The sequence below is a fragment of the Eleginops maclovinus genome, chromosome 3, assembly GCF_036324505.1.
Source record: "Eleginops maclovinus isolate JMC-PN-2008 ecotype Puerto Natales chromosome 3, JC_Emac_rtc_rv5, whole genome shotgun sequence".
Classification (NCBI taxonomy): domain Eukaryota; kingdom Metazoa; phylum Chordata; class Actinopteri; order Perciformes; family Eleginopidae; genus Eleginops; species Eleginops maclovinus.
In genome coordinates this window covers 14,822,900-14,838,666 of record NC_086351.1, presented here as the reverse complement: position 1 = coordinate 14,838,666, position 15,767 = coordinate 14,822,900, and the positions used below count along the sequence as shown (strand labels likewise).

General features: G+C 38.5%; 1 protein-coding gene across 1 annotated transcript in view; it reads right to left on the bottom strand.

Annotated features, from left to right (window-relative positions):
* Positions 1-15,767, bottom strand: part of col14a1a (collagen, type XIV, alpha 1a) — a 106,291-nt gene that overhangs the window by 40,865 nt on the left and 49,659 nt on the right. Inside the window, exons 23-29 of the mRNA XM_063880370.1 lie at positions 12,591-12,737; positions 11,344-11,418; positions 9,109-9,248; positions 6,567-6,690; positions 599-742; positions 165-329; positions 8-46 (exon numbers count right to left, since the gene is read on the bottom strand). Coding sequence (XP_063736440.1) covers positions 8-46; positions 165-329; positions 599-742; positions 6,567-6,690; positions 9,109-9,248; positions 11,344-11,418; positions 12,591-12,737 — 834 coding nt within the window. The remainder of the gene's footprint in view (positions 1-7; positions 47-164; positions 330-598; positions 743-6,566; positions 6,691-9,108; positions 9,249-11,343; positions 11,419-12,590; positions 12,738-15,767) is intronic.

Here is a 15,767-nt window from a genome sequence, read left to right as displayed (position 1 = left end):
TTTTTACCTGCCATTGTGTTACCACTCATCAACACAGATGGACAAGCTGAAAGAGAGAAAAAGAGTTAGGTCATCCATAACAAATTATAAATGAGTCTTCTTTTCTTCTTCTTTCTCCTGGTCTCTCTCCCTCTGTGTTTAAAACCCAAGGTATGTTTACTCACTGGCGGTGGCAGCTTCACAGACAAAAGTAATGAGCTGCTCTTCTATTTTCTTCACGGCATCCAAATCATCCACGAAGAAGACATGTCTATCGCTTGGCTTGCTGGCAATATTCACCAGCTCTCCGTAGTCCGCGTCCGCAAAGCCAATGGCAAAGATGATATAGCCTGAGAATGGAGTTAAACAAGAAAATTCATTACAGGTTTAAAGTCATTAGAAAAGATTAAGAGAAGTCATGACACATATTGTTGGAGTTATGGGTCCCAAAACTATGGTGGAAGTGTGTCATATCCTTCAACAATAAAGATGCAAAGCTTCCAAGGGATTAAAAGGGGGGGTAGGGATCAGTCCTACCTTATCAATATCAAGGAATCCCATCATGTATATCGACATTCGATCAATGCTTTTGTGTATGTTTGGTTCATAAAATACTCACCATCCATCTGCATCTCCTTAGAAACTTTGTTGACATCATCTTGTGAACGTCCATCAGTGAGAACAACCAGGACTTTAGGAACACCTCTTCTAGCTCCGGCCTCTGGGGTGAAAATTGACTCCTTCACATGTTTGATGGCCCGACCTGTTGGACAACGAAAGGAAAAATCTTGGTTTTACAATCAGAAAAGTAGTCATAATGAAAGTACTATTTAAATATGTTTGCCATATATATTTTAACAGTCTTTAAATGAATTTCCACTTCCCAGGCCCATTAAATTCTATAAAACATGAACCTTCAGAAACTTAAATTAGACAATCGATCACAGTACACAATATGTCTGCTTTTGCTACACTCATCAATGAGGCATACTGTTAGTTCTAGCAAAGCACTGAAGCTAAACCTGTATTGTCTGATTAGCATTAGCTGTTTCCAATATATTCCTTGGCCAAGTCACAGCTGTGTGGGTAATAACATACACTCATATTCATGCAGGTATGAATCAGGAAATTAAAACCTGACACTTATCGCTGCAGGCTCGGTTGGTTACATTCATGCCTGCACTCCTTGCTGACGCAGCTCCTTCCACCACCCGAGCCTCCTCCTTGTGTCATATTGTTGATTTAACGCTCATGTATGTTTATTAAAAGAGGATTATCTCTCTCAGCAGAATCCTTGTTGCTGCTCTGATTATTTAAGAGCTCCCTCAAATAGCTGGGCCTTTTTCCTGCAAAATCTTACGTATATAAACATTTCTTACAAATACTTTGTTGCTTAAAATAAGTGTCTCTGACAGCTTTTACAACACTGAGAAAAAATAAAAGCTGTGTTGTGGTGAAATGATTGTTAACCAATAGCTGCCTTGAGGCAATAACACAATAAAAACATAAAACAGTAAAGCAATGATATAATTTATGTTCATAGCAGCAATAAAATGAAAAACCACTAGTATGGCCTTTATGTGGTGCCTAGACTCTCTCCACACCCATCTGGTGCAACATTTTGAACAGAGGAATAAGTTCTTGGCCAACCAAACTTATTGGAAGCACAGGTATCTTCATTAATAATCTGAAGAAATCCTCTTCTCCACCTCAAGCATGGCTGTTATTGCTGGTGACCTTTTCTAAAAATTGTATGTAGGTATTACCCTAATCCTTCCCACGGCATATTAAGATAGATTTCCATCCCATAATATTTTAACGTGACAGTAAGTGACCTCAAAGCTCCTGAAACCACATTCAGGAGGAGTTGTTATCAGCATGTCCAATATGCAAGAAAGCATGTTTGATGTGTTCCTATTACCCCTGAACACTAAAAGATGAGACAAAGATGGACAAGTCAAAATGATAAAATTAGATGAACCTTTTGCAGTGTGCACGTCACTTTCTAATAGACTTAATCAGTCAATGAAATCTGTCTAGACAGTTTTAAAAGGTTTCAACAACAACACAATGACGAAGCAGACATGGCTGTTTCAATGCATACTTGTCAGTGAACTTAATGATACCTCATTGTGTTTCAAGACCCTCAATGAACACTCAAGTTTGGAGAAAAAGAAAACATTCTAAGAAGTGTTTTTATTGGCAAGGTTAAAGGATAAATCAAAAGCAATTGGCTCAAGTTTACTGTCTTTTTTATTATATTTCTATTGATCTGCTTCTCTCTGGTGAGTTTTACTCCTGAAAACAGAACTTTACAACTGTATCGACTTTAAAACTGGACAGATTGTCAATTGTTTTAATATTTATATACAGTAACATATGACAAGATATAGTAACTTCAAATACTAGTATAAAACTGTCCTTCCTGGTTCTTAACTATTCCAAGCTGTAAAAAGCATTCACACATATTGAGTATAAACATCAACGTATGTGCAAATATACTATTTTTCTATGCAAACCATTGAATATAATCCCCAATTGTCTTCCCACACAGAAGGTTATTTCAATTAAATGCCAATTTTAGCATACAGTCCATCATGTCTTGCACTTCTACTAAAAAAATAACTAATCTGCTCATCTCCTCCTGACCTTTTCATAATTAAATGGACAATCACAGTCATTAATCCTCTTAACTCCCTGTGTCCTCTGACGCTCTCTCTCCTCTTGTGTTTAAGAGTCTTTCTGAGAGGGTGCCAAGTAGGGGAACTTGCCTATTAAAACAATACCAGAAAGAGTCTGATTATTTATGTGTGTATGGTTTCTCCCTCTCCCCATTTATAACCAACCAAAACCCTCAGACCACATCGCCTGCTCCTATTTTTTTCCCACCTTTCTGTCAGTGGTGACAAATGAAAGAGAGCTTGGCCTGTAAAGTTTTGTGTTGTCAGATATCTGCCAGTGATACATCTGCTTCTAGACTGTCCTATGATCACACTGGGCGAGACTGGAATTACGGCAGCCAGCCAGCCATGAAGTGAAACACAGCACAGAGAGCAGAGGGAGGGAGGGAGAGATACATGGGGGGCTGGCAGGGCAGTGGAAGACAAATATGAGGGCAAGATAGAAAAGAAGGAAAAGAGAGGGAAATAGGTCAGACGGGGAAGGGCAGGTACGAAAGTAAGAAAAACAGAAACATGTAAATGGATCTATAGGCCCATCATCAATCAGCAATGCATCGCTTCTTGCATGAGAAGTTTTCCAAATCAGTTTGGATTGAGCCTCCTGTCTATAGTTTAAGAGAAAGCACAAATTATTGAAAGCGTCTCTCCTGTTCAAGCATACAATGAGTTAAAGGTGCAATAAAGTAAAGTAGGAGACCTTTTCCTCATGCTGTTTTGTGGCTGCAGGTAAAATATGTATGACTAGGAGAAGATTGTGGTAATACATCTATGTCTGGAATAGTGTAAAAAGCAAGAGCTATAAAACCCTTGAATCTTTAGAAAGTTACATTCCTAGTAAATACATTTGGACAATCAAATGCATTATTTAAAATAAACAATGGATTTTAAATGGCTTTTATAGTCAGCGATACTCATTTATTGGCCATTCATATATCTATTACTGAACTCATTAAGAGCTTATAAAGCTTGGAAATAGAGTGAGGGTCTCAAACAATTGAATTACTGCAGCAGAAGAACAACTTTATCGTGTCTTCAACAGTCTAATGTGTGAATATATATCTGTACAGGATTACAAGTAACATACTGAAAGTCAATCATTTCAACACACAGAGAACTATTCACTTTTGTCCGTAAGCACACACTTTTCAAAATTCTTCAATCTGAAAATATATTAAAGCAGAGTCTGGGATCAGTACAATGACTCAAGTTGAGCATAAAAATCTATCTGAAAAGACACTCGCACTTACACACAAAGTAGTGTGTTTACATATAAACATACATTAGAGTATATGTATCTATAAATATGTATTATACATACAGTAGGCTACACACTTTTGTATTTATATAGATATATCAAGACTTTTAAAGCTACATTTAATCAGTCATTCCCCAAGCCACTCAGAAGCTTACCAGTACCTTGTTAAATAAATGCGCAGTGAAAAGCCGAACCCCATAAAATCGGGTTTAACACCCTGAATCCTCAACATGCTCTTCCCTCACACTCTTATGAGAGAGTACAGACGGCGGGGAACAACTGTAACGTCTTAAGGCAGCATCATTAACATAATGTGATGTATTGAAGAGGCTTATGTCTAAAAACAGGGAGCTCTTGCAGCTCTGTGGCCAACATAGAGAGTGGAGTTAGTGGGCAACACCCGAATGTGAAACAGTGAGCAAATGTGATGCAGGATGCCACTTGAAATAGTACATTTAAACTACATATTTCAAGTTGGATAAACATGATTAAATATGCAAAATAAAGTTTGAAATGTTAGAAATGAATACATTTTAAAATTCATTTTGTTAAGTGTTTTCTTAACCCAGTGGATATAAGGTAATCGTGTCATTTACAGTAAAAGCATTAAAAAGGAATTAAAGCTCTGGGGTTTCTTGTTGGCTAGCAGTCATCCACACAGATAAATGTTCAAGAGGCTCGAGGTTAAAGGCAAAGAAAGCTGCAGGTTTTTATTTGGGTTTTGGGGGAATTAGACCCAGTGAGGGGCTCTGATGGTCTCAAAGGAGAGGTTGAGGTTTGAGAAGGAAATAAAAGGAAATATTTTTGGGTTTTAACTTTAGTTGTAAAAGCCAAAAAAGGACTGCTGATCTTTCTCAAAATGGAACAGAGGAGTAAGATGCAAGTAAGGAGGTTAGGGTACAGAACATATGCCTATCTTTGTATATGTGTGATGGATTAAGTAGGCTAATGTATGCTTCAGCATCAACGTTTACAGGAATGGGAAAATCTAACCTTAAGCATGAATAAAGATTAATTTAACTGAGCAGAAGTAACAGCTCTCTTATGTTATTAAAATGGTGTGGGTGTCTCAATAGAAAATAAGGACAGCGTAAAGAATAGGCATTATGTGTGAGGTACTAAAGAGGATTAATTATATACTGAGGCAGTGGAGTGTGTTTGTATATGTGTGCACATGTGGGTAAGAGGCGATAAGAAGGAAAAAAGGGAGATATTGTGAATCTGTGAGCGTTATCCTAACCTTTTGAGCTAGGACTGCCCCCTCTTTCTCTTTGAGTTGGGAAGAAGCCTAAGATTTCATGGTTTATTTTCTGTTCTGCAGTAGACCACATGTACACACACATGTACACACACATGTACACACACACGTACACACACACACACACACACACACACACACACACACACACACACACACACACACACACACACACACACACACACACACGTTTAAGGGGAATAAGGAGAAGAGTAAACATAAGATAAAAATAGGGGACAGAAAAAAGGAGGGCCACTGAGAGAAAAAAGAAGGTAACAATTATGAGCAGAAAGAACAGAAGATTTATAAAAGGGAAATTAAGTAGCCGTAAAGTGAAGGAGGACAGGACTGTAGGAGGTTGGCAAGAGTGCCGAAAAGTTTGATCAAAGGAAAGAAGAGGAGGAAGCGGGAGGAAGAGATAAGTGAGGATATAATGGCTGATAGCAAAGCTCAAGGACACAATTACGCTGAACGGACAACGAGACAAGCCAGAGACTTTAGGACAGTTAGAGTCCTCTGAGCAACCAGCATTACCGGTAAAGACATATCAAGGCTAGGAGCTTCTGTTAAATCAGACAGTCGTTCTCAACAGGAGTTTGTCCAGTTGTCATGAAATGTTGGACAAACGAGAGAACGCTCCAGACATGCAGCTTTTGAGCTTGTGGTGGGAGTATTTTTCACAACTGCTGCTTCCAAAGTTATGAATGAACTTTTGATCTCAAGCCAACAATGACAAAGGGTCCTTAAAAGGAAACATTAGAAAGATATTTGCTAATTTATCCAGCTGTATTTTCACAATTTCTCCATCACATGTGTTTTTACTAAAACTTTACTATTTATTTAATACAAAATGGCAAGTGTTTTATAAATAAGGTTTAAGCCAAAAAGACATGTGTTTGGAAAGTAGTACACAAAACAACTGGACACTTAAAAAGTATATACAGCCGCGGAAAAACTTAAGACCACTACTCAAATTTTTTCTTAAATCTTTTTGTCTACATGTATGGCCGCCATTCCAGGGTCTGTTGAATTCCAACACAGAGAACAATTGCCAGTAGTTTATAAAATACAATAAAACATAATAATGATAATGAGATTATTTGATTTACTTTTCTGTTGCACTTTAATTCTTGATCTTCATTTGCTGTGGAGGCATGTGAGATACATTTCATTACACCACAGGGTGAGTGATTGAACATGAACAACTAAATGACAAATGAGCTAACTCTATCTGACAATAGCTAATCATTGACCTAAGCCATCATGTAACATTGTCTGGCGAACAGGTTGAAGAAACTTTTATAATAAAGGTATTAAATTGACATTTGAATATACCGTTCTTTTGTATTGCATGAGCTAAGATTTCATGAATCCATTGACACACGGCTCTGACCTGTCTTGGTGTTTCCTCCTTTGTATCTGATGCTCTGAATAGCTTCCAACAGTGCTTCCTTGTTGCCATGGGAACTCAACTGGAATTCTGTCCGTGCGTCGTCGCTGAACTGAGCGATGGCGACCTGCAGACAGACACACAGACAGATAAGTGAAATAAGTTACTTGGCAGCTTTTTGTCAAATTAAATTTAACCAACTTAACTTTTTGTATTTGATTTGGCATAAAGGAATAATTTAAACATAAATGCAAACCTACTCCTCATCTGCTCGTAATACCATGGTATAAGTGAGCATCTGTGCAGGTTTGTGTCTGATCCTTACACTCCAAGGACCTCAATCAACATGATGTGAGCAATATGAAACCGAATGTCTGCACTTTGGGTCCAAAACCTTAATACTTACCTCACATTCACCTTTCAATCCTGCAATTCAAAAGGTTTGAAAAGGACCTTTTCATGGATCAATTTCAAAGTTTAATCAGTTAAAGCAGCTACGGGTCACAGATTTCACCTTTTTTTAACCTGGTCAGTGCTGGTGGTCCTAATATTTTTGCCCTGAGCACATGAAATAAAATACCATGATTTCTAACCAGAATACTAACGCTTTATCCTATGCAAGACTCTGGAGAAAACCTAACTGAATATATATCCAAACTCCTCAATCAGAGCTGTAATCACTCTAATTGGCTGATTCTAAGAGAGGAGAACAACCATCATTACCTCCAGAGAGCTAATGGTGCTGTTGTTGGCTCATGGCGGCCTACATTTACCAGCCAACTCTCCTTTACTGTACAGCCAACTCTCTCACATTTCAGCCAGTGTTTTGCTCTTAGTCGCCCACTGCCAGAAGGTTACTGGGGCAAACCGAGGGAGGCGAATTGCGTAACAGCAGACATTACACAAATGACAGCAAAGGGTTTAGCCAGCACCTCTACATTGTGACAAATGAACCGGCTGAGCTCTGCTGACAGTGCGGGGCCATGCAGACAAGAAGCAAAAAGAAATTAGTTCCCAATGACAATAGAGAATCCCCGTTACACCCGGGCATTACTGATGAACCTGATACAGGAGAACACTGAGGCGGTGGAGATGGGAATATTGCATGTAGGAATGTCACTCAAAATGTTGCCCGTGGTGGATTTTATATGCAGAATCAAATTGATGGCGCATTAGTTAATGTTTGAACCATCATAACTTTATTCCAGCTTTTAATGCATCTGGACCTATTATACGATCACCACTCTTGCCAGTAAAGCAATGTATTCTGGCACCGACCACAGTGGCAGCAAATGAGCAGAGTTAATCGAACACTGCACTGAACTAAAAAGAAAAAGACTTTCCAGAAAGTAAATATTGATCCACTAGGGGTTTAAAGTTCCCCTTCTCTTTTCTTAACTTTTCTAAAGAAACAAGGCTGTGGTCAGGCTGATTTGTCAAGGGACTGCCAAAGAAAATTAGGTGAAACTTTGCTCCAAAGCATCCTCCAGAATCAATTAATGCCAACAGCAGCAGCCTTCCTTATACAATAAATGAGCCTAACCAACATGAGGTGAAAAGTAAAGTTAGGTTGTTCAAGATTCATTATTTAGGGAAAAGCATCATTTATTATTCTGTCAGCAAAGATGAAAGGAATGGCTCACAGGTTACAGGAAAGAGAAACTCAGCCATGACATAAAATCACTCTACATCCTTCCATTAGAGCCGTACAGTATATAATGTAACTATTATGTACTGAATGAAAGCTAATAGATTAAGATAGATTTTGAACTGAAAATCACTTTTGATCTCCTTTTGTTCTACAGACTACTTTAATGTAAAATGGGTTGCAGTATATGAAATATGGGGGACAGAAGAAGAAGTAGTTGGCAGTAACAGAGTTAGGGGTTGTTGGATATAAAGTATGTGAATCTTATTACACACTGTGCTGTGCTTGCAAAATGTCACAAATTATGAAGTGGTTTGTAATATTTATTTTTTTGGGGAGTGGGGGATTGATCTAACAAAAAATAGATGTGAAAATGATTAAATGCATATTTGTTCACAACATTCTCTCTTTTATGAACGGCTTCTTTGCCCACAGACTACAATATGTAATTTTCTCTATTTCATAATGTTTTTCAGTTTCAGTGTGGTTACTTTCGTCTACCTCCACAACATCTGATTTACATACCATTTGCCACAAGCCTACTGATTTCAGAAGGAAAGTTATGCAACAAAGAGAAAGAATTACACAGCAAACTGAAATTAAAAAGCCTTCAGCACATTTGTAGTCATTTTCACTAGACACAGACTTTTAGACTAGACACAAAAACCACTAAAAGAAATAACAAATGTGAATACCAGCACTCCTCTGAGACTCACTGCAACATTACTCAAACCCAGACAGGCAAGATTTAATTCTAACATTTTTTTATACAGAAATCTTTCCCCAAGTTATGAAGGAAAGAGAGAAATGATACACGTATTTTACTCTTCCTTCCAGAAGACATTCAGAAGACCTCTCTAAAGGAAAAAGGAACTAAGGTGTGGACACATGACTGACCTGGGTGCCGTCTGGTCCAATCAGATCCAGGGATCCCATGGTGCTGTAGAGGAAACGTGTGATCTTCAAGAAGTTGTCGTCGCCGATAGACCAGGAACCGTCAACCAGAAAAGCCAGGTCCGCCTTGGCCTCCTTGCACACTGCAAAGACAGCAATGAGGGATACACACATTTTGACAGCAACTCATTTAGTCTCTGCATTTATAAAGTAACTTCATAAAGAATGAAGGTCTCCAAAGGACAAAGCATACCTTCAATGTTAATTGGTTTTCTAATATATTCAGACTCTGAGTAAATATGCATGTTATGAAGTGCTGCAAATATACAGCTGCTGCAAAGGGGTAAATATGCAAAGGCTGGGTCCCTTAGATTAATTTGCACATTGTAACGATTATAAGAGAAGAAGTTGAGTGCATGTCTTAAAATGTAAATGTCTTGTATGTGTTTCTGTATTATTTTGAATTCCTTAAGCTGGTCATTCATATTCCTGACCAAGCAGTAACCTTTCTGCCTTTTATTCCCCTCAGGTGTCTTCACAGGCTAATCTAAACAAATGTAAAGTTGTTTTTAGGTTTTAACAAGTTTTCAAACTCGAGTCCTACGCTAAATTCCCAGCCCAATTCATGACCATGCCAGCCTCCAGAAAAGAAAAGCCTTAACTTTATCAACACTATATGATGAAAAGTGGTTGTAATTTTAAACAAAATAAAAGGAAAGGAGAAAAAAGGAAATCATACAAAAACCTGCTCGACCAGTGTTATTGTTTTCCGTTAGAGGCAACTGTTATTATCGAATATTTTCACAGAACTTCATAAGTGGCGCTCTGATGCTTGTCAGAAATGTCAAGTTAAAGGTCAGTCTGAAAATGTTTTGATTACATGGTTTTGTGTGGCTGCCTCTCATAAGTGCTGTGAAGACATTACTAAAACGTTCTGTCTTCAATCACACCACCTAACCCCATTTCTTCCTCTCTATTTCTGCTTCTATACAGCATGAGTTTTCAAAACCCTTCCTGTTTCTCTACAGCTTTCCCCCTTTTGTTTCTCCTACTGTCTACTCCCCCATTGTTTTCTATCTGCAGCCATATCCCTGTTTGTTTCTCTCTTCCTCTCCATCACTGTGTTTCATTCTCTTCCGCCTGTTCTTGGGGTCAGTCTCTCTGCCCCTTACAGACACACATGCTGCTCTGTCATAACTCTCCCATGTCTTTGCTGTACTGTCCTCCTGGGTAAAGGTTGCTTGTCATTACAGACGGAGCCATTGGTTTGACAAAGGTTAGACACTTAGACAGAGATGCTTACAGACGGGCTCAGCAGGTGTGTGGGTTCATGTCTGTGGAGTTTGCTGTGCTGTTTTACCAGAGCCCATCAGACAGGAACCAGGGATAGAAGGTGGAGGGTCAGACTGTGGACTTGTAGCCCCATTGTTACTTTTTCCTCTTTTTAGCTTCAAATGGCTGGTAGAATGGTGTTTTGTGCTGAGCCTGAACTAACTACGTAATAAACCAGGATTAGAGTACCATTTCTTCATGTTGTAAAAGTGGTTGGTGTACAGCTCACACAATAAAGCCGTGTGGAACATGGTAAACGACTCGTAAACTTCCTGTGTGTGACATTCAATTCTTTTTTCTAACCTTAAGTTTAACGTGTTTTGACACTAAACACAGTTAACAGCTGTGTAATGAGTAGACGGTGACATAAGAAAGTTACCTTATTAAAAGTAAATTCTTTCATTTCCATAATCATGCCAGACAGCACAGTGTGGTGTCAATCAATTTGTTTTAAATTAGAGCAAATCTGCCCTGTATTATTGATTTCCACACAAAGTCAATTCCAAATCAGATTTATTATGTGCTTTAAATCATAATCCCAAAGTCAACCATGATTCAATGTTATGCAATCAGAGTTTCCCACACATGCTTGACAACTGATTTCTCTTTTTCTTTATGAAAACAAATCAACATTTAGTAATATGACAAATCCCTTTTAAACATATACATTGACAACAAACAAGATGGGACAGTATCACTTTTGATGACCCACATATGGCAGCTGGCTTACACCGAGCATGATAGTTATCAAGTTTGCCTGCATGGTTGTTTATAATTTAAATATAAAGTAGCTATATGTATCTACAGTATATGTAGCTGATAACATACGACAGTATTAGATCACTAAGAAGATTACTCTCAAAGAATAATATGTGTGTGTGGGTGTGCTTTCAACTTCTTTCTCACCTTCTTTAGCGGGTGGGATAGTGGGAGGGGGCTCAGTAGTGGGGGGTTCAGTCGGAGCTAGAGTTGGCGCTGGCACTGGACAACACACACACACACACACACACACACACAAACACACACACAAACACACAAACACAAAGAGAGAGAGAAACAAGACAGGTCATTTATCATGATGACAGTGACAAGTGGCTCCATCATTGGGTTTATGGCGACCACACACTCACACTCACACTCACACACACACAGTCAATAGGTTGACGGACACAATGAGAGACACTAGTCTGTTTCTGTTCAGCTGAAACTTTTCTAATCCTTTTCCTTCCTTCGACAGCTGAGTTCTGGACCTCGACAGAGAAAAGATTTGTAGTGCAATCTGTACTTACAACCTACGTGTGCTAAAGCAACCCAGCTGCTGAGTCGCACTGCGTTTATCTTGCTTACCATCACTTAGTTACAGCAATCAGACTTTATCTTTTTACTTTCTTTCTATATCTCTTTCTTGCCTATCCTATAAGTCAGGGATAGCAAAAGTTGTATTTTCATCAGTCTAATATCTTTCTGACTAGAGTTAAAAACAGACCCCGGCTTAACGTATGCCTTGGTGCCGAGCCAATTACTTTGCAGAAAGCAGTGGGTTCTGTCAAACCAGGGTACACCGGAGACGGGCACAAACTTCAGGAGAGTAGGTAGAATCTTTTCAACAAATGTTCCTTCAGCTTCACTAGTGACTTGACAAAAGTTGGTGACAGAAATGATAATACGTAAAGAATGTGTTTACTGCTATTGTGATATTAGCTGTTTTGTTGATGTTATTTACTGTACTGTCCCTCCACACTAAAGACATTTACAGTGGGCATCTATCAATCTCTATAACCCATGTTATGAGCGACCACTCCTTGTCCCTGGAGCTGTGAGGTTCACCTCTGCTACTCAGCTGAACAGTAAACATTTACAGCAGCAGCCACTATGTTCTCAGAGAGAGAACCACAGAGACATACCAAATACAGGTAGTAGAGAAAGATGTATAGGTAAGACAGATGCATGGCAGAAGTTGTCTACGACTGGGAAAATTAGGTATGGGGAGAAAGAACAAAGAAAGGAGTGACGGGGTGACAGTTGACAAAAAATAAGTGGGAAGAAACTGGGAAATGGGTTGAGTGAGTCTGGGTCTATCTTTGTTCTTACTGCATATGCAGACATGAGAATACTATTGATGTAAATACAGTGTATAAACGTTTGCAACATACGCGTCATGTCAGTGACGGAGACAGCAGGTCCCTCCATTTCCTGCATCTGGGTGTGAACGCTGATCTGGTACTGGCTGCCGGGAGTGAGGTCGTAGAAGCACTGTCGGGAAGCACCAGCTCCCAGGCTCACTTCCTGCTTCTGACCATCTGCAAGGACACAACAAAGCAAACACTGACTTACATTGGATGAACTTCAGGATCAAGAGCCATACAATCCAAATAAGCTCAAATCCCTCTAAAGGTTCTGTTTCACATTAACTGTATTTATAGAGCACATTTCCCTCTTTTCTGCCTAGTTCTGCATCATATCCAACACTGGGCGCTGCTATATGTAATGACTTTGTTCACAATTGGAAACTGAGCAGCTTTATTGGAGCAGTCAGGGAGTGAGCAACAATCCACTGTCCTGCACAGACATGCTCTTGTCATCTGGAAATTTAAACTGGATTTGAAAAGCTTGCCTGTACAAAAATACTTTATCTATACTTAAAATAAACCATTGGTTTAGGATAACTGAAAGTAGGATATTATATTACATAAATAATCTAAATTTCAGTTTCTTTCCTCTTTGAATTGCAGACTGCAAACACTTTCACAACGCTTGAGTGTTTGTTTTGAAAACCATAGAGGAACGGCATCACAGGAAATACTTCTTAAGAGAATTTAAATTGGTATCCAAAAATTAACAACCTGGAAACTGCAGAGAACACATACAACTGTACTAATAGCTTCCATTTTTCAGTTTCATTAGTCTGATTTTAGCCCTAATGTGTCCCTTATATTAGAGCTACAGTTTCGCTTGTCATCCAAACAGGAACCTTCCATAAAATAAAGTTTGGGGAAACAGCTGTCACGTAGGGTGAACTTTTCATCTGAGAATGTGTTTGAGCAGCTGGTTGGCTGTCTGTGGATTAACAAAATCTCTTAACTCCAGCAATAATATCCAGTTGCTACTTAGGAAGAAGACAGGGAGACACAGATAAGTACGGGAGGGAAGGAAGACGGAAGAGAGAAGTCTTCCTTCTTTATTTCTGACAGTAAATAGTAAAGCGTGTTTAGAAATCACTTACCGTGCAAGTTTTCTCCAAGGAGGGTTAGTTTTATTTATGTCTCTAACCCCTACATTACCAGCCAGCACTCATTAGATTTGTTTTAATGAAGAGTAACCTCTAATCATCTATTGGAAACCTGAAGGAAAATCCATTTAAAAAACAGAGCCATCATTTCATTAGCCGTGAGCTTTCCTCTCAGTATACACTTTGTCTTGCCAATAAGGTGCACTTACTAACAAGCAATTTACTATATATTATGCTTACATATTATGTTACTAGTATACTTATGTGTTGTAAAGGAAACACTGTAAATGCTATAATGATCTAAGTGAAGGTTTATTTCAAAAAGCAAACTCCTATGGAAAGAAAAACCTAACTGTTTTATAGCAGTAGCAAAGGTTAGATGAGAAAATTGATACAACTCTCATAACTGTAGACTAAGAAGCTAGAGCCAGGAGATAAGCTTAACTAGTCTGTTGAAAACGTTATGATTGTCTAGAGGATTAAAACATTTTTGTTTTACATAGAAATGGTCTAAGTTGTAGGTTTTTACCAGAGTTTGTTTACCTTTTGGACTGAAGACCCATTAGTCTGTTGTGTGCCATTTTATAATGCAACTGAAAAGTAGAGCCCTCTTCCTGTGACCTGTTATCTTGTTTCTTCCCCGAGCTGTGTGTGACATGATCTGCGTGAACACAGTAGTCTAACTGAAATGAATTAGGACTATCAGAGCTATCGTTATAAAAATCCTTATCTAGTGTTGCAAGTAGTAATGTTTTAATATCACATTAAAGCAGAAGATCTACACCCTAAATGTCTTGAGGTATTTGTGTAGGTGGAAACCAACAACAAGGCATCTGGTTCTGCTTAGTATGCAACCTTTTGACACACGCTGACATTTAGAATATAAACATAAGACTAGATAAAAGGTTTTGTCTCCTGGACAGATGAATAATAAAAAGAATGAGCATCCAAGTGTCAACAGGCTTATACAACAAGAAAACCTAATCCTTAGAGGAACAGAAAATCTGCATGATATTTGCGATTGGTGGTCACACAAATCAAACAGAGATTGTGAAGATTGCTATACTCTCCGTTTCTCCTTTGTGAAAACATTCTTGTTATTTGAGAGACAGTTTTTTTAAAGGTATATTTTCTATGAACTTCTGCTGCACACCCAATGGCCCTCTGAGAATAAATAAAAATAAAACTGAGGTTGTTTGCTGTGATTCGACCAGCTCCAAAATAGCCTGCTGTTGACAGGGTTTTGTTTCCAATAGATTTAGGTAGATAATATTAATCCTAAGGTCTTTCCTTCATTTTTTGTTCCCTCATTTTTTTCATTTATGAACTGAGCGGGCTGATGATTAAACACCCTCTAAAGGTCATACTCTCAGAGCAGTCTTTCTCATCTGTTTTATTTATGACGGGATGACAAGCAAAATTCTCCAAGCGGTTTCCTCTTATTAGTAAGAGATCGGATGTGACTCATACCTTCCTTCCTTTCTACAAATTAAGAGATTTATGAATATCCTTTACTATGTACAACACTGCTATGTCAAAATGAGAGAAATATGCAACGTTTATTTCCACAGAGGCTCATATCATTATGATTCCAGATATGTAACCAACACACATGTAACCATCACAACCAAAACCAAAGACTCCTAAAGAGTGGTGACATTTTCAAAAGGACAGACTGTAAATCTATGATGAAACATATCCAGCCCACCTCCCCAAATATCACAGCTCATGTAAAACTGATTTACTGACCTATTTGTATTCCAGTCACTTATCTGGCAAAAGCCTTGTGCTCACAACGTGGAACGCTGAAACGTGCTGAGATGACTGAAGGTGCACACTGAAACGTTGCTGAGAACAGCTGTCGACTGTATGCATCTGTTCTGACATTGCTTGTTCCAAACTAGTAAACTGAAATAAACTTGGTTTTTCAAATTGGAGTTATAATGTGTGATTCAGACCACATTTCATCAAGCTGAAAAAGTTACACGTAATTAAAATTCAATAACCATATGTCAATAAAGTTACCGCTTGGACAGAACTGCTGTCACGTTCCCACAAAAAAGGGAGAATAATGAAAGCACTAAATCAAGAAATAAGGTCG